The sequence below is a fragment of the Anser anser genome (assembly GCF_964211835.1).
Source record: "Anser anser genome assembly, chromosome: 8".
Classification (NCBI taxonomy): Eukaryota; Metazoa; Chordata; class Aves; order Anseriformes; family Anatidae; genus Anser; species Anser anser.
The window spans coordinates 29,897,188-29,920,810 of record NC_139728.1 but is presented as its reverse complement, the minus strand read 5'-3'; the positions used below and the strand labels follow the sequence as shown (position 1 = coordinate 29,920,810).

The 23,623-nt window shown below is 39.2% G+C and overlaps 1 protein-coding gene across 1 annotated transcript; it reads right to left on the bottom strand.

The window, feature by feature from the left end:
* Window positions 1-1,922: 1,922 nt before the first annotated feature.
* ALG6 (ALG6 alpha-1,3-glucosyltransferase) lies at window positions 1,923-23,172 on the bottom strand. Its single transcript, XM_083846561.1, has 15 exons — window positions 23,035-23,172; window positions 21,966-22,077; window positions 18,297-18,381; window positions 14,789-14,878; window positions 13,804-13,892; window positions 11,454-11,536; window positions 10,717-10,781; window positions 8,365-8,550; window positions 7,754-7,889; window positions 5,762-5,847; window positions 5,086-5,170; window positions 3,870-3,940; window positions 3,021-3,089; window positions 2,688-2,886; window positions 1,923-2,417 (listed from the first exon to the last, which is right to left on the bottom strand). Exons 2-15 carry the CDS (start codon window positions 22,045-22,047, stop codon window positions 2,223-2,225), a joined length of 1,521 nt encoding a protein of 506 aa, XP_083702687.1. The 5' UTR covers window positions 22,048-22,077; window positions 23,035-23,172; the 3' UTR covers window positions 1,923-2,222.
* Window positions 23,173-23,623: the final 451 nt, after the last annotated feature.

Below are 23,623 nucleotides of genomic sequence, written 5' to 3'. Positions count from 1 at the left end.
CTGACAATAACCTTTGTAGCTGAAAATTAAATAATTATTGATCTGAAAAGAGCCTGTAAATGAACTGTATGCCATCCTACATCAAGCTGTCCTGCACAGCGCTTAGAAGAACAAAAAGAAAATACTTTATAGAGAATAAGAGTAAGGATGAGGGTGGACAATCAGCTACAGCAGTAAATTACACGATTGTCACAATATCAGAATAAGGAACGTTGGTATTTAATCAGTTTTAGGGAAAGGGAAATATGTTTTTACCCTAAGCTTCTGCTACAAATACTCCTTACACATGCCTTAGCTATTTAAGCAGTTACTGTTTCTTTGACCTCTTTGTGTACTGGGCTTCTGCCTTTCAGAAGCAGCTGGGTCTGTTAAGAACCATTTCCAGTTCCACACAAGGTGGATCGTATGACTCTCACTTTATCACCCCTGGAGGCCATCTCAAGGACAAAGAAAAGAGATACACACAAAACTAATGTTTTTATATGGGTGGGAAGGACTCTGACCTGATCTCGTGATGAGTACAGGAAAACAGGCTAATTGGGGCCTGAAGCTCTTCTGCTTCCTTCCATCTTAAGTGACTACAGAGAACCAACCTATACACTGTTTTAAAAAAAAGAGTTAGCAAGCAAGCTACTGGCTTTGTTAATTGCTCCAGTTCCAGGAAGGCCAGGAAGGGCTCAAACAGTAAATAGTGTGGCAATACGGAGATACAGCTCCTGGTGAAGCCTGTAGGAATGGCAGTATTATCATAGCGCAGAAACAATCGCTGACTGTTAGCTTTTAGTTGAATGTTCTTTTAGTTAGGAAAAACTTCGTAACGTTATTATAATAGTCAGACTCCTAAATAAACTACCATGAATTGCTTTTTGATTTACTTTATGCTTTTTTATGTACATAATTATTCAATCAATTCGTGTTCTCTGAACTATTGGCAGCATTGGCTGCAATATGCCGAGGGAAAAATGCAGTTTAACTCAATTTACGTCTGCAAATTGCTGTGCAGTAAGAGGTGGCAGGGTTTTTGGTTGGCTGCTTTGTGGTGGTTTTTTTTTGTTTGTTCTGTTTTCAAGCTACACTGTAGTACCTCAGCTTTTACTTCAGCAGAACCAAGTTCTTTTGGATGTTACTTTTTTGGTTGTCTCCCAGCTAACCTCCAAAAAAATATTTTTCTTGACGTATTTAACAGTGAAACCTAACCATGCTGAAAATACAAGCTTCCCTGTTTGTTTTTGGTGAGTAGCTGTTGAAATAGGCTTTTCAGTTTTGTTAGAAACACTTGTCGAGAGACACGTAACACCGCAGTGTTAAAACCAAATCATAGCTGATGATTTAAAACAGGAAGAAAAGCACTCCAGCTCCCCCCAGGAGCAGGAACCTTCCCCTTTCCAAACGATGCAGCCTCTGCTTCTGCACCCAACATTAACTTTGTGGCTAATGCTACTCTTCAGCGTTCTGAAAGTATTGGCATTGTGGAAAATAACACGTCATAGTACCTAAAAAAAACACCTGTGGGTGAACTACCGCTGCTACAGCGTTGTCCTGCCGTGCTCCACCACGTGGCTGAGTGCCCAGGTCACTTACCAGCGAACAGTGAATTTTCTTCCCTGCAATGTTACCTGAAGAACCAACCGCTCTGCGGAGATCGTAGCAGCCGGAGGGTTTCCCACATCGATACGCAGCCTCGTGCAGCAGCTGGGGTAATCTGCAGCGTGGTAGACGGCAGAACGTCGCAGGACAGTGACAGACTACACAAGACAGTTCGTGCCATACAACAATTCAGCAAGACAACTCGCAGTCGCCACTTAATATTTAGTACTTAACCTGTATTTATTTCTTTGAATTGCTTGTGTTTCTTACGCTGGGAAATGTGGAAGCTTACTGCTAACACAACAGTTTGCTGTTCTGCTAGAAAAGCCAGGGTATTTTAGTGTTAATTCAAAATTTGGTCCTTTATTGGGTATTTTAGGCTTACAAATGGCAACAAGTATTACAATTCTGAAGAAAACACACCGACTTCCATTTTCAAGTAAAAATACTTCTTCAAAGTACTTCGCCTTTAAAACAGCCTTTACACATATTTAAACACAAAATGATGAGTGTGTTTTCTGATTTTCTTTAGATCACAGGAATTGTATTACATCACAAACAAGTTCACCTGCAAGGCCAGACACTGTTCACCGAAAATACCGTCCTGTCACAGTTTAGTCCTTGATCTTCACAGATTAACTGACTTTCTTCTGACTTCTATTCTTTGAGTCCCATAGTATAATAATATTAAAATACACCAAAAAGAATAAGAAGTGTAAGCAAGAGATACTGGACACTGATACGGGGAATAAATCCGGCAGCCTCTGTGGAGGACGCACTGTAGCACTCATCAGAGACAGGACACCCATCAGGGTTACAGAAAGCAGGAACTGCAAGACACAGAACGATGTATTAGCTAGTATTGATTTAACACCTCGAATGAGTAAGCTGCTACTTTCGTTACTTGGGTGCTCTGTATTCTTCAATCTATATATAGATGACATCACAGGAAAAAATTATAGCGTACCTTTACACTGACATAGCGTGGCTTTGCCCATATGAGGCTTTATTCATAGTTATGGATGTAAAACTGGTTTATGCAAGTATTTCAGTACCACGAAGAGCTGCAAGTAAGAGTTAGAGGAATTAAAGTTACTCACCAGACTCCTGACAATCCTGGGAAATGACTTAAACCACGAAACGTATCTCTTCAGGAAAAGGGAGAATGGTTTCAGCTGCAGGTCCTCTGCTGAGGTCTTTTCAAATATTGAGAAGGAAGCCACGCAGGCCAACAGGAACGCCAGCGTGGTCACAGTGTAGGCCAACATCAGGCCGTCTTTCAGAAGAAGGGGCAACATACTGTTAAAGCAGAATTACCCACAAGCGAGTGAGTGCACATTGACTTATATTCCAACGTGTATAAAAAGAGTAGAAAAAGAATTAATTTATACTTACTGGGATCGGGGAAGAACATATTATGGTGTCTGACTCACCTGAAGGTTGATACAAGTAAGAACCACGTGGCCATAAAAGGGATTTCATTTAGGATTAAGCAGACTGGTCTAAAAGGTAGAAGAAGAAAAACAGGTACACAAACACAGAAGTGACAGCCCTTCGTCACCTCAGCCTTTCACGTGGATTCTGTGTGCCCCACTAACAAGGGCTCAGAAAGCCCAGGACAGGCAGCACCTGAAGTGTTGTGTACACTGCCCGGGCACCGCGCTTCCCCCTGCTCCCCTCTGAAGGCTGGGAACATCCTGCCCGGCGTGAGGGTCTGCAGCTGGAGAGCCCGATGCCAAACACACCGCCAGCATGCGTGGGGAGCCTGATCAGTGTCCATTCGACAACAGGACTTAGCGCAGGCTCTGAGGAGCACCTATACCGCAACATCTACGCAACTGCCTGCAGAGATAACAGCAGTTTCTAACTACTGGTTCAGGCTTCTTTTCAGGTGTGAGCAGGAAGTATTAAGAGGGCTGCCTCTCCGAATCTGCCTTTATCAGACACTCCTTCCAGGTGCAGGTGAGACAACCACACACAAGAGTACGTGTCTGCTGATTATGGCAGCACAACTTGGCCGACCTGAGTTGGTGCCACTCCTGGACAACAAACTCCCTTCTGTGCCACATCGTGCTCCAGTGAATGGCAGCAGAGCCCTGGTCCTTCAAATGAAGCAGGAAAGACCAGCATGGCTGTATTTATATATTTTTATTTACAAGTTATGCAGAAAAGAAAGTGTATAGAGTATTTAACATCAGATATATTTGTAAGTGAGAAAGCAGCATGCAATAAGATGAGGAAAAGAAGATCAGAATATATGTACAGAAAAATAATTTACTTACACTGACACTAGAAGAATAGATTTTTCATGTACTTGAAAGGAGAACAGGAAAAATGACAACGCACAACTAACCTTAGAAAAGGAAATCAGAGATGTATTAATACATGTGACTGCAATGCAAAGCACTGTTCTAGTTTCTCTGCTGGCATAGTCTTTGCATGGCTGTATGAGCTAAATGATGTGAGTTTTCTAATTAACTGCTACGTTTACTCCAGTGCAATTTGCAAGTACGCAGAGCTGCTTCTGCAACCACCTATATATACAAAGAAAACCACATTGTTTGAAAGTTTACCCAGAATTACTCATAAAACGCTTTGTGTAAAGAGTCCCCAGTCTTGCTTAGCTTTACTGACAAGAGCATCCCCACCAAGTACACCCAATATTCACGTACATTAGCATTGGCAAATTTCGGTCACAGCGAGAACACATTTTTTTTGACATAAATTCTGTTTGTCATCATAAACAGCCAATACCCCAAAGGAAACAAACTGCCATTTTTTTTTCTGCCAAACAGAAACACACTGGAAGACATGCACCAATTCTTAGAAAGGCTAAGTGTTAGTTTTAGGCAATATTGTGATCAACTCTCAAGCATCACTTATGTAAAATTAAAAATAGAAAATTGTGTTATAACTCTTGAGACCTTAGAACTGGCTCCACATAATTTTGATTTCAAAGCAAAATGATTTTGCATTTAAGTAACGTGGATGTAAATGTTAATGAATTCAAAGATATAGGGAGACTAAGCAAATGTAAACATTTGGGAAAATAGCATCATTTTCTTTTGAAGCCACTAATGAGCTTACGAAGTCCACCACAAGACTTTTTACTGAATTTTGCAGGCAACACATTAAGAAAAACTAGCACTTTGGAAACTAAAGACAAAGAGGAAAAAAAATCGACTCCATATTAAGTTCTGTTTTGTAGAGTATAATAATAATAATAATAATAAATAATAATAATAATAATAAATATAATAATAAAAATAATAATAAAAAAGGCTAAGGTAAGAAGTCTGGATTTAAAAGACCAGTCAGACCTTCCTGGATATCTCTGATAGCAAAACAGTTTTAAACCAATCTCTTCGGCAGAAGCAACACAGCATTTAATGCTACACACACCTCTGCACGTTGTGGAAACTGTAAGTAGAATGGTTAGTCACACACCAGCACTCAGGGTGGATGTAAAATAGGGAACAATTAAAAATATACACTTACCAAAGCTAATTTAAATCCTCGTAGAGATGGCTGGACAGTTAGTTTTATACAAGTAGGAAGCAGGCTCAGGAATGTCACAGCAAAGCTAAAAAAATAAGCAAGAAAAACAGTGTTAATACTTCGTTGATATCATACAATCGCTTTTGAAATCTCTGTGGAAGTTACAAATTTAATTGTAATTTTCAGAAGTATAAAATCCCTCAAGGAGACTCAATTACAGAAGGACAGCACTGAATGGTCTTTGCCGACATAAGAGCTTTTGAAAAAAGAATAAAGCATTTCCATTAGTATTTCAGACACTGTAAACCTAAACTTGAATGGTTCACTTATTTGAAAAAAACATGAACTCCTATTTTTAAGAGCATTAAAAGATGTAATTATTCCTCCAAGAGGAAAGCATGTGAATTTTAATTCAGTCTCAACCAACTACATAGTTTAAGTCACTACATAAACAAGCAGAAAATTTTGTAGTCATAAGTATTCCTAACAGTATTTAGGGAAACCCTTATCACTTGGAAGAAAAATACATATTTTAGTATGTATTTTAATACATATTACATAGAAAGAAAACATTTTTTGAAGATTTTAAACACCCATTCTCATAATTCTTCAACAAAAATGTTGTGAAAACCCTTGCAGATCAAAAGCTACCTAAAGCACTTCAGCTATGTCTTACCTGAGTTTGAGCTGAGTTTGAGGTGATACTATGTTCTTTATCTTTATAAGGACACTTAGACTGCACCAAATATTGGCTACTTTATCCTGGGGAAGAAAAACAAACAGATAATTAGTCATTAACTGCATCATTTAAGCTTATGTTAGTGACAGCAAGAGTGGTTGGGCGGGATTGTTGGGTTTTTATATTACTGCAAAAAGACAATCGCCGGTATGTGTCATGTTCTGAGACATAATTTAAATGATTCTCATCTTAATTCAAATGTGGAAAGTTCCAGGAGACTCAGCTACAAGTCCTGATGAGAAACAGCTCTTTAGTGCAAGAGACTATGTCTTAACTCATGAGACCACGCATTTTGTGAGAGTAAGGCTCTGAAACCACCTGTCCCCAGGAGATCTCTGATTAAACAATGGCACATACAAACCTTTGTTCAAATGTGAAGGCATTCTATCTACTGTCACATTTCATTACATACCTGAAAGTATTTAGCCGTGCTTACTGCTTGCAAGCAATGACAGAGTTAACCACTAATAAATCAAGAAGTCTAAAGACATTAGCAGTTGTGCTAGGATCACTTTCAAAATTAAATTTGTAACTACAGCTATCATGCTCATGAAACTCATCCCTAAACAGCTGCTTGAATCACAGCTGTGTAGACATAACAGCAAGAAAGCTACTAGCACCAGCAACTGAGCCATCTTCCTCACATGCTCACTAGCAATACAGAATATGCACTTCAAATCTGCTGAGGATTACAAGTGAACAGAGGGTCTGGCAGCACCAGCAAACACACAAGACGCCTACTTAATAGCCAATATGATTTTACAGCCATCAGCATTTGTTACTGCTTCTGTAAATGGGAACCAATTCAAAGAACCTGTTACACGCACCCAAGTATAAATTTACTGCGCCTTGCTTACGTGGACAATTTCTCATTTTATCTAGATTAGCATCCAGCAAGTCACTCCCCTGATCAACTCAGAAAATATTTGGGCTAATATTAGACTAAAATCCTTAAGCTTTGTCAGACTCAACGGTTATTGTTTCTTATAGATTTTAAGCTTCGCACTGGATAAAAAGTGTGGTGACCAAAACTACTGAATTATAAATTTCAGGTAATTCCTAAGGAATGGGGTCATTGTTTTTCAGGGAGTGGGGAAGCTTTTTGTGCATTTGTTTCTTTAAAAAAAAAAAATTAAAAGAAAATTTAAGACGAATCCAAGCATGTATTTGCTTAAATCCCCGTGACATCAAAAATTGAAAATTCGCAGTTTCATTTCACTGGTTGTACTTGAAGTTGAGAATCTGCCTTTAAAAGTGTGATACTGAGATTCATGCCTGACTAAGCAAAACACCTACAACTCACTGCTACTTCGAAAATGAGCACCCCTTCTTTTATCAGTGCTACTCCTGTAACAGGAGGTAAGTGACTAATTGCTTTATTGGATTAAGGCCACAGTACTCAGCACCTTGCAATATGCAAATGTCAGCAGCATGAGGAAAAGTAAAAGCAGAACTGCCCAAGACTTTTGGAAAATACTGAGGAAACTTGCACTGAAAATACAAGCTAGGTCAATAAGGAAGAACTAGCCTGCACCCAAAATGTTTTTATAAAATTAAACCTGTCAAAAAAAAGTTGAGCACGAGCGGAGACAGAGACTGAATCTGTTAACGTTTAAGGTTTTATCTTCTGACACTGTCAATTACTATGGAATCTATTTCAATGGAAAAATGTATGGATTGAGGTATGGGTTTGATGATGGGATAAGTGTTGTCTACTCATATAATATTCTGGAAGATGCCAGCTGAGCTGGGGTTAAATACTGGATTAAATAACTGGCAAGAAATGACTGCTGAAGAAGCCATCTCAAATTACTCGTTCTGTGGTGTGTCTCCCACATGAAATCCCTAAAGGTCATGATGAAGGTTTCTCAAGGGATCTAAGAATACAGAACATTTACAGCAGGGCGGGGGAGAAGAAAACATGCATGCCTCAAACAAGCCTCGGTCAATGGGAAAGAGTCTTCTGAGTACTTGCATCATTTGTTCCACATCGGTACAGAACGGGAGCCAGCACGCAGCAAAGGAGACCACCACTGTCCCTGCTATTTTAGTTAACAATGCCAACCTGCAATAAAGAGAAAAGCTTACATCAGAGAAGATAAATCCAGCTACTCTTAACAAATGACAGCGAACCTAAATCTTTTTTTAAAAGGAGAACTGAAGGTAAGAAGTCTGAACAAAAAGAGCTACCAGTACCACAGAAAAAGTTCATAGTTCCCTGATAAGAACAACGCAGAGCTACTGCTGCCCATCTGACCTGGTTGCCTGTCATAGCCCACGTTTAATTTAGTGGACAGAATGAAGAGAGCTGAGAAAAGACACCTTAATGGATTTCGCTATCTTTGCGGTGGAAACTTCTAACATAGATCTCTACAAGAAATGCTCATTCTACAAGAGAGGAATACACTGTGACAAAGCAAGTATCTTGCACTAGAAATTAATTCAGAAGTGAGAACATGCAAATAAGGTGAATCACATTCTCAATGCCAGGCTGTGTGGGTGTATTCTTGAACAAGATAAAATGATTTAAAGTCACTTACCCCTTTCCTTTCAGTCCCTTCTTGAAGCATTTTCCAAGTAAATAGCAAAAAAAAGGCAGAGAATGGTAGAGTTCCATTTGCTTATAATTTAAGGCCAAGCAAAATGCCACTGACCCCAAAAGGTCCCAGTCATAAGACAAGCAAAGTACACCCCACAAGGCAAAGCCAAGGCTCACTGAGTTGTATATGTTTTTTTAATGTTAAGGACAAGAGACACATCTTAGTACTGGAGTTAGTAACAAATGCCCTGAGGTACAAGTGTGAAGGAGCATGGAAAAAAAGTTTTTCCAAGTTTGTTTTAAAAATACATTGACAGTTGTGACTATTTTCTTCAGAGAAGTCAGTCAACCAAGCTTTGATCTAAACTAGTGAGAGTACCTAGTAAGATGCATCAGAGTAACCCCTTTTTCTGTTCGTTTTTCAAATGACAGTATTTAAACTGTGTATTTTTTAGTTCAAAGATTGTTGGGGTTTTTGAGATTATATTCCACTTGCAACATCTTCACTTCTTCCACTTCCACATCCATGACCAGACCCCTTAGTTGCTAATACCATACAAACAACAAATAATAGCCACTGAAAGCAACATTACTTCCTTCAGACTTTGAAAACAGGTTCCCTAGCTCAGTGAAGTTTGAAGAGACAAAGATACTATTAAAATGCAACAAAAGATTAGCTTTGTCATTTGCTATTATTGTTACACAAGGAGAGAAACAACAAAACGCTTGTATTCTCAGAAATTTCAAAATATTTTGTTTTCTCTTTGTCGGTATAAATAGCTGTGACAACACATTCAGATTGTTGTTTTCAGCCCACTCAAACTTCCCACACAAAATCACCACATACACTTGAGATCGCACCAATTTCACATCAACGCGTTGTTAAACCAAAAGGCTATGATCTTTAAGAGAGACGCAGCAGCAAAGTACGCCTTTTGACTTCCTGGGAGTCAATCACAGACAGTAAAGTTATTCACACAGGAGTCACCGGGCTGACAGAGACCGCAGGAGACTGCGCAGTACATTTGTACCCTTCAACAGGGTCTGCTACGCCTGGGCCGTTACCCACACAATGTTTGCTGAACCTTGTCTTTACGAATTTGACACGGCAGATTCCACAACTTCCACAGACAACCTATTCCAGCACGTCATTGCAATCAAGGTTTAAAATATCTTTCCATGTATTTGAAAACCAAATATTCCCTGGGCTAGTTTAGGGACATTATTTCTTGCCCTATCCACCATAACATGCACACACACACAAAAAAAAATTATCACTTTGCTCTTTGTATCTCTTCAAAATCAAAAAACTAACCCTCAGCCTTCTACTGTCTCACCAGCTTCTCTCATCTAAGATGAACTACGTTCAACCCCAGCCCTCTTCTTGTAAATGATGGCTCCAGCCGACCTATATCTTTAAAGGGTGAGGCCAAAAATAGAATTTCAGAATTCCTGAACTGTAACTCAAATATCTGATAGCATTATGATTTTTTTTTTTGTCCTTCCAAAGCTACTTCCTAAGATGCATTGTCTTCCAAGTTCACCATGCACTCTCTTGGAAGAAAAACACAAATTAGTAAATTATTGGGTTATCAAAACCTGATTTAGTAGATGCTGAGATTTAATATCCCCTTGAAATATTTAAGTGTCCGTGTTTATCAGCTCCAAGACCGTGTCCCTCTGCCACATGGCACCAAGCAGCACTGCCTGGAATAGCCAACTAACAGCATTTACTTGCTGATGTGCAGAGTAAATGTAAGAACAGAGATTTTATTAAAAAAAGACCCACCTGTGAAGGTGTCTACCACCACTACAGTTAGTTCCAACGACATAACTCGTATTAGATGCCTAACTTTTAACTGGCTAGGCATTAAGTCATGAATCAATACCATGAATCCAATTTCAGGTAATTGCAAAGACAAGACAGAACGGCACATTCTACAGAAATGAACATTTTACACTACTCTGGTTGACACACCCCTCTGCCATCTCAAAAAGATCTCAGGTGACTCCTTCTCCAAACACAAATCACAGGAGCACAAGCCATTATTCTTTTCACTGTTGTACTACCGCTGACGTTTTCTGCAATAAAGTGACTGACAGAAATATGAGCTTGAGGCACAGAAAGAATGCTATTCGTGTTTGGATTGATTTGTCCCAATAGCAGCTCTTTATCTCCCATATATTCTAGACTTTATGGTTTTCTCTAACACTTGTGCTTTGGGGTAGGCAGAAGCCCCTCAGATGCTTTCACATACGAAGGTAACCTTCCCCCCAGCTAAAGACAAGTACCAAAGAAGAGTGTTACTTCATAAATGGAAATTCCTTTCATTTCACTGCAAAACAAGGATACTGGAAGTGTCCGTGGTCAATAAGAATGAGACCTGGATAAAGCAGTATACAGAGAGCGCTGGAAACCTGGAAGGAAGGATCAAAACAGAGAGGGAAAAATAATTTTTTGTAAGTTAAACATTAGACATGGGAACTTATACTATTTCTCCAACAGACGAATTTGCCCCTCCATCATGCATCCTAGACGTAGGAATCTTTCTCTCCATTTAATCTTCTGTCAATAATATTTTGAGGAATAAAAATAGATAAGAAAATATGGAAGATGAGCCTACCCTTCACCAACCAGCTCAAAGACCACCTATACCCATCTTAAACTTCAAAAATACTCAAAAAATCAGAAGACTTCGTACCCCAGAAGGGTATTTGTTCTACCATAAGGAGCGTATGAGACAGAGCAGCTCCTAGATTCCCCCATGCCAAATCACAAATCTTGCTTTTACTACCCAAGTAATAAATTCAGAAAGAAATACAATTCAGGAGTTCATGGCTACTAAACTTCAGCGCATCCTGTTATTGAAGACATTAAAATAATTGCTGTAAAATAAGTTAATGGCTTTTTTTTTTTTACCTGAGAAGTGTTTCATATAAGATATACTGATTGTCATCAGTTTTATGTCAACTGAAGCCATCACAATGTTCTATACATTAACTAACTCTTATCCTGTTAAATTCCTACTGTTTTAACGGTATGGGTTTTATCGTTTTTGCTTTTTAATTGCACACACATCAGATACTTGCCTGCTTTTTAGTAGATGTTTCCTTTAAGGAACAACAATATAAAATTACTGCCGGAATATAAATCAGCAAATCAGCAACAAACACTGAAAAACAAAGATCACCTTTATATTAGAAATCTCCCACATACCTCATCTTAGTGCAATTCATGTTACATATTTATCTGAATTAAAAAATTTTGCTTACAGTTTTAACCTCCTAACGCTCAACATCTTGGTTGTATTTTGTGTAAAAACTCGGATAGCTACACAGTGTTGGATAACTTGTTGCCTATCTGTTGAATGTGGGCTTTGCAGCTGTATCTTAACATGAAAACTTCATTTTAGTCAATCACCTCAACTGAAGTTCAAAAGTCAGGTGGTCACAGTTTCAGCTGAACACACTTTTCCATTGCCTTACGTTGTGTTACAGTAGGTACCATTATTTTAAAGATAGCTCAGGTTTAGCAGTTACAACAAAGCTATGTTTTCTCCCCCAGTTAATTTTGGGGAAGACAAAGGAAAAATAAAGGCAAATAAACATTAAAATATCAGGAAGTTCTTCATTAGAATAAACTAGGTAGTTTCACTTTAAAGGACAAAATGAAATAGGTCTACAGAATTTGATCTCGATAACGTTTCTAACGCTATCATTTCTGATGTCCAAAAGCTGCTGCTTCCATGTGTTCAGCTGTTTTGACTTCTGGCACAGCCTCAGTCAATAACGGCGCATACACTAGTTCCTCACATGCCAAAACGAGAGAGGCATTCTTAATTCTCAAAAGAAATCAGCTATGAGAAGATCCAGTCCAGGTTGTGTTTTGCTTTTGTTTTCTTTCTTCTTTTGACAGAACGTATAGTTCAAGGGCACAAAGAATTAACAAGTTCTAGATTATAATCAATTTCCAACATATTTTTGCGTGAATTACCAGCGATGTGGTTAAACAGACTAAAATTAGTTGGTTTTGATCATCTGTCCACAGCAAGTATATGTAAGAGGGTCAGCGAGAAAACAAGAACCAGCATGTTCACCTCCCTACAGCTATGTCAGATCCTGCTTGTGCTTAAACCACCAGGTGAATTCTTCTTGAGTGTTGCCTTAATAGCTTGTGAAAAGTCTCAGATTATTTCTATAAACAAATTTCAGAAAGCGTGCTGTTATTCCAAGAAAAATATCCTTTGCTTTTTTGGTCACGGGCTTTGGAAGAAAATGTTTAAAGGAATCAGTTATTCGGTGTAATGATCATTTTGTAAGCTTAAGCCACAATTAAACAAATATGGCCTAGGCACTAGCAAAACAAATACACTGACACTTTATAAAGGTGCAACACCAACAGCTGACACTGAACATTCTGAATTATTTTAACACATTATTTTAATGGTTATTGTTTAAAAAGTGTTTATCAGTCTTCCAAATCCATCAGTGGCTTGTCAAGTGAGTTGATTTCAAAATTAATAAAGACCATTTCAAGGATAATTAAGTTCTAGAGATTTTTTTGTTTCATTTCAATTATAAGAGAGAGGTTTGGGAAGTACAGAAAAAAACCTATTGATGAACAACAAATCCTGCCAGTTATCAGGAAGCATTTTGTGGAACTCTATACTGTCACGTGAAGCAAAAGAGATTTAAAATGAAAGAAAACAGTAACAAGATAACTTGGCATCTGCCATTCCTCAGAGAGCAGAAGTTCACTGGATGCATTGTTTGTTGTCCTACTCAAACAGTTAATTAAGTTATTTACATTTTTTTAGCACTTGTTTTATTCTTTTCTCTTGTAGAGGCAGTTCAAAATAATCAAATGGTCAGAATAGCGACCACAAGAAAATGAGACTTAGTATGGAAGTGATAAAATACATTTTTACTTTTTGTTAACTCAGGTTTATTTCCGGAAAGCAGCAACCATTAAAAATAAAAAAAAGAAGTGACATCTTGAAAATATCAAATATGTCCCTTTTTCAGGTAAGGTATAAAAGCTCACAGTAAGGATCCTTCAGTGAAGGCCAGTCTACATGTGAAATATTTTTACGATAAAAAACAAGCTAAACTGAAAGTAAAAAACATATCTATTGGAATGAAAGGGAAAAGAAAATTTTAAAAAATGGCTGTAGGCTACCAAAAAAAGTAGCCTTGTTTTAGAGTTTTTACTGATTTGGTTTGGTTGAAAAACTTCTCTGCACATTTCAAGCTATCAGCTTCACAAATGACAGCAGAAGTGAAGAGAACAGAGGAGTTTGGTCCGTAACACATGCACCTGGCCAAGCCACGCAAGTGATCAGAAATTGGTGAAGACAGAGAAGATGCATGAAATGAAACATACTAGATTAGTAAACCATACAAATCTGTGTAATCGTCCTAAGAAATATATTTTTCCTACCTGTTGTACGCATAAATAACTTATGCGGCTGACTCTCATACCCCCGAGAAGCGTGGAGAGCAATCCAATCAGGATTTATTAACTTTGCACTGTAAAACAAAGTACAGGCACATCAAAATGTGAGACAGTTCTCATTTCCCTTTACACCCCTTTCAGCAATAAAGATGACATGCACAGGAGCATATTCCAAGAATTAAGATGAATGAGAAGAAATATTTCAAAGAGCAATAATGATCAATGAAAGGCTTTCCTCACTTCTAGACCTGCTTATACTATAGAATTTAGCTGCTAATTCACAATTAATAAAAAAATGTTTGAGAAAACAGAACACAGCATTTATTGGGACAAGATAGCTACCTTCAGTCCAGTTCCACTGACTTTTATAAAAACAATTGTAAATACTTCTCATGCTTAAGTATTAAATATAAACCATTTACAGTTCACATAGATGCCCCACATAACTGTGCCTGTGCACTTTAACCTACATTCTTATTCCATAAGTCTCATTCCAATAGCAGTAAAGCTCTTGTGGAAAAAGTATTCCAATAACAGAATTCTATTTACATGATATCCAGTCATCAAATGTCACTCAGGCTCCCAATACAAGAGAAGTTTCCCATGCAGTGCACTCAATTCCTACAACACTTTTTTTTTTCTGTGCATCACTGATCCAACAAAGGCTTACGTGAAAAACTAAAAGTTAAGTCACATCTAAATCTGCTAAAATTTAAGGACCTGGCAGAATAATTTAACCCTTCAGTCCCCCTTACAATAAATATGAGACAGAAAAATAGCAGTATTAGTTTTAAGCGACAGGGATACTCAAAATTTATTTCCCTAGCTTTAAAGTAGCAAACAATACTTCCAATTTCATCAGATCAGTGGTTTTTAGCTCCTAGTTCCTCTCCTCAGGCAGGAAAAAAAAAAAGTCAATTTGGTGTTTTCCGTTCCTCCCAGTAGTAAATACTTCAAACAGTGAACTTACATGTAAGCACACAAAAAGCTGTGGTAGGCAGTAAGAGGTGGATAATCAAGGCCCCAGTACAGGAGGTTGTTATCACTTGTATTGAAGTACCTGAGGAAAAAAAAAATTATACACGTATACACATACATATACGTGAAGAATCTGCATTTCCAGCTTTGTTTTGGCCCAAGGAAAAGGCTGAACAGTAAACCAAGTATTTTTACCAATGTACTCAAAATTCAAACGGAAGTTAGCAACTTCTTTACCTGCCTCATTTTAATCTACACACACACAAAAAAAAAATCTCAAGCAACATAACAAAAGCAAAAGTGATTCAGAATATACTCACTTGTATTTGCAGAACAGATGATTTAAAAAAAAAAAAAAACACCTGTTAGAACGTACTTACCTGAAGGGGAAAAAGAATACTTTACAAGAACCACATTTGATAAAAACCCAGAGACTAAGACAAAGCCTGCACAAAATCAGTATCTACTATAAATCTGGATATTTATGTGGAAGGCTTCAGAGGTGCTCACCTCCATCTGCAAAGACAACCTGTATTTTTCATGCCTTTCGATTATCCCAGAAGACAGCACTCAATTTGCCAATAAGGAAATAGAAACAATGTAGTTAAATGGAAATTTCAAAAGAATGGGAATTCACTAGTCCTTTTCCTTATAATCATCCTAGGCTCCTGTTTTCTGGACTTGGAAGACATATTTAATATGCAACAATGGTTTCTGTACAATTAAAATTTACCTGTCACTCTTTTAAAAACACTGTAGTTTACCAAGCTGTGGACTGCTGCTGTTCAATAGATCTTAATACAAAAGTTTTGAAGAAACATCAGTGGAAGTTATGCTGCTGAAAAGCAACTAAGCAGAAGTGAAAAAAGGTGACATAAAGGTATTACACAGACAAACAAAAAGCAGTGTAGGGGGCTAAAAAAAAGTTTCTTAGAAGCTCCAAGTTATCAGAGTTATGCCTCCTGAACAGCCAACACAAAGTCATGAATCTCCACCAGTTATGTCAGCCACAACTGCTTTACCTTTTTCTACTTCAGAAGAAAACTCAAAGAGGATGCGAGAAACAAGGGAAAAGAATTTTCCCATTTGTAATTCCATCGTGTCCGTATTCCTACGGAAGGCTGGCAGCAGGTAGAACTAAGTCACCTCCGAAGGAGGAACAGAAGGCTTTACCCAAGGAAAACAGAAGTTACAAAAAGAAGGCATCAGACCCGTTATACCGCACAGTGAAAAAGACTGACTAGTCTATTCTACCGCCAAGGGGCACGCTCTTGGCTTTTCCAGTTTCTCCCTTCAAATGCAGTGAATTTTTGACATTTATTATTGTAAATGATGTTTCTTGAATTCCTTATGAGCTGTCTGAAGTACCTTATGAACTCATGATAAATCGCAGTTCTTTGAGCTACATCTCTGCATCTTATCCTACCATTCCACATCGCTCGTGCCAAGGCAGTTCAGATTTTTCACACGGATTTTAATAGCCTGCAACTTAGCAGAAAGCTTTCCAGTTATGTTGCAGGGTGGTTTTTTATGTTATTTTACCTTCCATAAACTCATAGCTCCAAGAAAACCAGTAATATTTAGCAAAAAAGCCTTCACAGTTTTAATTAGCGGTACAATAAGAAAGGATGTCATTTAATACATAATGACAAGACTCTAAAAAATATATACTGGAACTACTTAAATTCTGGCCTCTGGCTCAGAGAAACCTCACATAAGGAAATTAAGTACCAACCATACTGTAGTTTACTCCAGCATTTAAAAAAAAAGTCTTTTTTCCAGATCAATGCAAACATGCGTGGGACGTGCAGCTGTATTACCTACACAGGGCTGTTTAACGACAAAAACAGTCTGTGAAAAGATCAGGAGATCTAGAGATCTTCCAGGACAACGTCCTCACAAGAAAATTGCTCTCTGCATTTACCTCAAACAATTCACAGAACACATGCTTGCTGCCTAGGCAGCTTTTCTAAGCACTAAACAAATAACACTAGAAGCAGTTAGAATCTCAGCTTCAGATCTGAACTCTATTTTTATGTACCAGAGTATAACATCTTTTGATACTGCAAATTTGTATAACACAGGAGGGGAAAGAGATCTTAGCACTCCACAAAGTAATCCCTCGTATGTCAGCTGAAATGTTTTTTTCCAAACTCCCCAAATCAAGTACGACTTCACCAGAGATTCAATTCCCAAAGCAGACCCAATCTGAAAAACTTCTGTTATAAATAAAACGAAGAGCTAATACAACAAGACCGAGAAGTCCAACTGGCAGCCCATAGGCTAAACACAGCCTGCAGTACAGTTTCATCTGACCCCCGGGAATTCCTAGAAATAATGACTGCTATAACTCTTAATTTTAAGTACATACAGTTCTGTGTAGCAGAGGGGATCGAAGCTGCCAACTCTATTATTACGTCAGCTCTCCATTATCCCACCTCTGGCACAACGAGAGGCTCAGACATCCCAGAAAGAGTGAAACAAAACGGTAATACAGACGCTATATTGTGACTTCAGATCATCCCGTAGAGCCATCTGCAAAGTTCCACAGTGCCAAACTTTCAGGATTGGCCCCACATATTTGCAGAAATAGAGCTGAATTAATATTCTATTCTAAAGTACGTCTGTTCCCCAACAGAGAACTGAGGAAAAAAAAATGACTCCACAAACGGAACGTAACTATCCCTGCTGAAGGATGACCCGGAGCTTCAATTTGTTCTGGGTTGCGTTGTGGCATATATATGACTGAATAAATTTTAGTGTTCTGTGCAAGCTCGAAGGAACATTACAAATAATATAAAAGTAAAAATACTGGGAATAATTTTCCTACTTTTCGGAGTGATCTGTAGAAATACGTTCACTATCCTTACATCTAGATCCCAAGCACCCCCAGTTTAAAATCTATATAAAGAACACGGGCGTGAACAAAGAATTCACGGGCGTAAAAAACAAACTGTGCCTCCAGCACAAGAACTCAAGTCTCTGCACTCACTGGCAGGCCCCTGCCTTTCAGCTTCAGTGAGATGAGCAGAGTTTTGGTTTTGTCAGTGCTGATAATCATGAGAGCTTCTGCGCAGCAGAATTGGTTGACAGTCAGGAAGCCGAACTGATTTCTTTTGAAACTGAGTAACAAGGCTTCTCCACAACCTCTTATATAAGCTTACTTAAAAATTGCTTCTTGACCTTTCCAGTCCATTCCAAACAAAGTCGGAGCTTCACAACAACACAGTTACCTACCAGCCAGAACATCCCATTGTACAAGCTAATACCTAGCAAGTCAAAATTCCAAATTTTAGCATGTTTATTTTGTGAAGAAAAAAAAGTATTTCACTCTAAGTACAGGATGATATTATGTTACCACAAAAGGATTTTTAGAATAGCCCTGGGAACAGTAAAAGATGTTGCAGAGCTGTCAGACAAATGTATATTTAAGTAAGGCATGACACGAAGTTTCATTACATTTACCCCTTTGTAACCTGAACTACAACAGCCCTACTTACCACTGTCTGATGGGTAAATTGTAAGTAACTTCTTGCCAGTGTCTCTGGGCTTCATAGTCCCCATACATCGGTGGCTTTCCTGCACCTAAAAAAAGAGGTTACAGTATTCATTAACGTATTCTGTTTATACAAGTTGCTTTTCCTCAAGATATTTGCATAATTACATAATACTAATTTTATTCTCCATTCCTCTATTACATTTGGGAATAAAATAGCAACCTCATCTGCTATGCTGTCTAACAGTTAAAAAAAGTGTTAGACATTCTTTTGGCTTTCTGGATATTTCTGTGATAAGCATTTATCAAGATATTCCACTGTGAAGAATGGCTTCCTCATCTGACAAAAAAAATCATTACCGAGTGGAGATGAAAAATGTGGCACATTCTCTGAAAAAAAGAAAACACACAATAGACATCTCACGCTGATTTTGAACAAACTCTGCTTTTTCAGTAAGCAATAATTGACAATATTCCCACTTGCACTGCGGCCGTGTCATGTGGTACCTTGCTATTGTAATTAACAACCAGCCTTATTTTTAAATTTGCTTAGAACTAGCACCTGCCACAAGCCCCCAGTTCCTCTCCCTTTGCTCTGCTGCCTGCTCTGCAACGCTAGCAAGAACATTGCATGTTCTTTCTCCCCATGACTCTTAATAGAGAGTTACCACGAGCCACTTCCTAAAACAGGCTGCCCAGTACACAGAAGAGGTTCAGAAGAAAAAAAAAATCTTGTAATCTACAAAACCTTCTAAATAATAACTGTTCCATTTGAGCTTACAGGAATTCTCTCTCACATTTTTTAACTGAGTGATTGTTATGTAGCAGTTTGCAAAGGGAATTATGTTAAAAGACACTTTTATCACATGCATATATAAGTCTCTCAGAAAAATAAAGTTGTTGTTTTTTTTTTTCCATGGAAAAAAGCTTTATCAATACAAATACTTCAGGTGTCTACTCATAAACAGTTCCTTAACATAAACCGAACTCCGATAAAGGCAGTGCGTTAAGCATCTTCATCACAGAGTTTATTTACTTCTATTAACCTGTGCTTATTGAGAACAGAAACCAGACTGATAGTGCTTCCAGTAAAATATTGACACTAAAGAGACAGAGATTTAAGAGTTTCCTTAAAATACAGGGAAGCCATCTATAATTTTTTCCCTGTGATCTATGTTTGCGGGAGACACACAAGCTCAGATATCTACTATTTATTCCTGAGTAGTAGAGAGAGTAGATTACCTCCCCTAATTTATTCCTGGGTAGGAGAAAGAACAGATTATCTTCACTGTGTACAACATTTAACTAAAAGTTTCCCAACTAACTGAGGTCACTGGAGAATAGGAGTTTTATCAGGGTCCGTTCTATAGCTAAAAATCAAGTGGAACAAAGAAACCTGTCACAGCATTGCTGAAATACAAAAAGGCGTTATCCAGGGGTTCCGTATGCACACACGCATTTTATTGCAGCTTTATCCCTTCTCAAGGAAAAAAAAAAAAGGAGAAGAAAAAAAGAAATTGACTTCTGAATGATGAAATGAGATCTTAATCCACAGGTTCCATTTCTAAAAGCCTAACACAGAGATTGACACACTTCAGCTAGTTTGCGAATCGGTATTTGGCTTCTTTCTGCAGCATGCATCAAGTACACGGACAAAAAGAATCCAGAACTAACAAAAATCTGATTTTTTTTAAAGGTGTCACAAATGCTCTAAAGTTACAGTGGTCTTAATCAGTTTTAGTATTAAACAGGAAACAATTTTTTAAAGGTCTGAAGCTGCCTTTCAACGCAGGTATTTAGCTTCTACTCAATTAGCAGGAGCTTTGTGATGCATAAAAAAACCCTCAGATCTACGAAGCCTAGTTTTCCTCAATAATTATACAAGACCATCTAATCTAAGGTCATCATAATTAGTAACCTCGCAAAGCCAGGTATTAGTTAACTATTTTAGAACCATAGAATTTTTGTTTATCCCCATCGTGACCTTAATTCTAGAGACAGATCCTAAGGCATGCTAGATGGCAAGCAACAACAGAAGGGAAATGATACAGGAATCCAACCCTATACAGTAAATTAGGGCAGAATTAACTTCCTCACATCTGGCCATCCGTGCCACGCATGGTTTCAGAGTATGCTGAATCAGCATTTCTACCAGAGCCCGCGTCGGAGAGCGATGACTACTTCTAATCCTTCGCTCAATTATACCGCGCTGAACAGCGGCGAAAGCAAAAAGGGACCGTGTCCGTTTAAACGCTGCCCTGACCAATTTTTTTCTTCTCCCTGTAATTAAAGATTTATTACATCTGAAGGAAATCAAATCAGGAAGGGGAAGGTTCTAGTGTACTTTTGCATTTGACAACTCTAACGTCCAGATTTGTCTTTTTTTTTTTTTTTTCTCCAGACAGCTATAGCTGGAAGTTGAACACTTCAATAATTTGTTCGATCGGGTCAGACTCAGTTTTCCTTGTTCCAAAAGAAGTTATACGGTTGTTCTGTATGGAACAAGTGTGCGTGCACATGAAAAAAATACAGGAAAAAAAATGTTATTTTAGTTCAGTCTTTATTTTAAGACTCTTTCAGAATCTGGACAGGTTTGAAATTTGTCAGCTTAAAAAAAATAGTTAGCAATGTAAATGTAAATATGTGCGGTACGGAAATTTACTCTATTTTGGCAAAAGAGAGGCTGTTTTTCTGTATGTGGGTGGGTAGAAGAGAGCCTCAGCTATTGGCAGAACGGATCTTTTATGATGGCATTTTCAGGAAGCGAACTAAAAATAACTATTTAAGAAGGTACGCATGCAATTTATCTTCAAGCAGACTACTTCATGTAAATAAAACCCAGGAGTTACCAGTTTAAAAATCATTAGAATACTGAACAGTACTGAACAGCTCCAGCTGCACAGGGGATGAAAATCCCAATTGCCTTAACAGAAAAACAGAGTTGAATTTGACTGAGCTTGTGATTCTTTTAGCTGATGGAGATTGAACGTAACAGTGCATTAAAAAAAAAAAAAAAAGAGAAAAATTCACAGAGAGCAAGCTTTGTGCAAGTCTGTGCTAAGCGTAGCACTGCCATTGAGAGGTTTGGAAAAAAAATGGTAGTTCTTTGCAAGTATTAGGAGATGGGGAGGAGAAATACTCATCTATTAAAAGAATATAGCTCTAGTTCACGTTGTAAACAATCTGAAGCAAGTCCAGCTATGGGGCACAACATAATCACTCACTCCACGTCACCTTTGTGCCATCTTCATTATCACCAGTACAGTCTTATCTAAAAATAATTTAAGGTTATATCTGTTATAGAACTTAAAGGATAAGACTAAACAAATATATGACAGGACTGTGGTAATACTCTGCAGCTACAGCCAGCTGTTCTTTTGCTACTCCTAAAACATTACTGGCCCTGCCTCCAACTACAAGTTGTATTTTTTTTTTCAGCATTTTGTTCTGAATGGCTGTGAAAGTTAACATTGAACGCTCCAGAAAAATAAGAACAAGATACTATACAAACCTTTGGGAAATAGGCCCTAAAACACAACAATACTTGAAGTAACACACTGCTTCCTACTTGCATGATTTTACATGCATGTTTACTTCACATGCAAGTTTAATTAACACAAGCTCCATAGCTCACCTTCGCATGGTTATTTTACAGACTGCAAACAAGCATTACCTGAGTAAGAACTAAGCGATACAGTCCAGCGTACGGTAAGTGCCAGTAAAACAGTAATTGTCATTAAGCTCCACTTCTCCATAGCTGGTCTTTGTAAGAAGCCCAAAGGTACCTGAAAAAAAAACACCAGAAACATTGCTATGATACTGTCTGGGTTTGTTTCTTAGGCATTTAATGGCAGTAGTGATAATTTCTCCCGGTTCTGAGCTATAAACTGACCAAGTATCTGACAAAATGCATAGAAACATAGAAACATACATAGGCTTCATCCTAAGGAGCGCCACCATATTTGTTACGCAAACATAGCACGTTTCAACACAAAATTGTTAAGTATCTTTAGTAGCTGGTGAACTAGTATTTGGCACTGAAAAGAAAAATGTTTTCAGAGAAACATTGACAAGCATGCAGTTTATAGCACTGAATAAATGCCCTGGTATTTGGTCAATGTAGCTTAATTTCTGGGCTAAACACAGCACAGCTGAGTTATGGAAAGCATAGATTAGTATGGGATTCCCTTCTGGTTTAAATTTATGCAATAAGTTATATAAAAGTTAGCTACATGTAACAACACAAAAGGTTGCTACACCTGCCACATGCATCAACCTTGGGACAAAGTAACAGGAAAACGGTGACGCTGCCCTGTGCCAAAACCACTAAGAACAGAAGATGCAAAATCTTGACCCAGAACACCAAAACTATTTCGGTCCGTGTTAGAAAAGAAGAAGAAGAAACAGCTCCAGCCTTGGCAGCAGAGCACAGGGGCACAGCGCCCTGCGCTACACCTGTGCCTGAGGGCACCGTGGGGGGGGACCTTAATTCCCTCAGGTAGCCGCTGGCAGGACACGGGGGGCACACGGGGGGCACCACACGGAGCACACGGGGCACACCGGGCACACCACACCGGGCACACCACACGGGGGGCACACCACACGGGGGGCACAGCGACGCCCCCCCCTCAGCGCCCCCCGCCCGCCCTGAGGGAGCGGGCAGCGTCCGGGCCCCTCCCCCCCCTCTCCCGCCCTGCCCTGCCCCGCCCCTCCCCGGCCCTCCCCGGCGCGCGCCCCCTCACAGGACACAACGGCCGCGCCGCGCGCGCGCTTCCGCGTTCGAAGAGGCTGCCGGGCCTGCGCGCGCGCCCCGCAGGCGGCGCGCGGGGAGGGGGAAAAGGCGAGGGGCGTTGCAGCGCGCGTGCGCCGAGGCCCGCGCGTGCGCAGTTGGGCTCGGAGCCGGGCATGGGGGCGGGGCCCGGTCCTGTCAGCGGCGGGGCGCGGGGAGAGCGTGTGGGGGTGCCGGTGGGGGGGGGGGCGCTGCCCGGGAGTCAGTTCTCTCCTCAGGAAGGAGCCCGAATCGTTGATTTATTTGTTTGTTTTAGCAGAAGGGAAGCGGCTGCTGGAGGATCTGTGCTTCAGCAGCGATCTCGGGAGCTGCTCCTCAGCCGTTGCGTGTGGGGGACAACGTCCAGGAGCCGGACCTTGGGCACCACGGGCTTCTGTCTGACGGCCTTTCGGCTTTATTTTTGTGGTGCCCCTTCAGGTCCTAATAAAGTACATAACATAACGTGAACGAGCCCACGTCAGCTTCATACAGCCCGTACCAACAACAAAAAGTACGGTCTCTGTTCTTAAGATTGATGTTTTTCCTCAGGTTGCACGTCTAAC

Coding starts and splice junctions, on each gene's coding strand:
- ALG6 (XM_083846561.1), bottom strand. CDS start 22,047: ATGGAGAAGTGGAGCTTAATGACAATTACTGTTTTACTGGCACTTACC. Junction 10,782..11,453: donor AAACATCTACTAAAAAGCAG/GCAAGTATCTGA, acceptor CCTTCCTTCCAG/GTTTCCAGCGCTCTCTGTAT. Junction 2,887..3,020: donor TTACTTGTATCAACCTTCAG/GTGAGTCAGACA, acceptor CTGCTTTAACAG/TATGTTGCCCCTTCTTCTGA.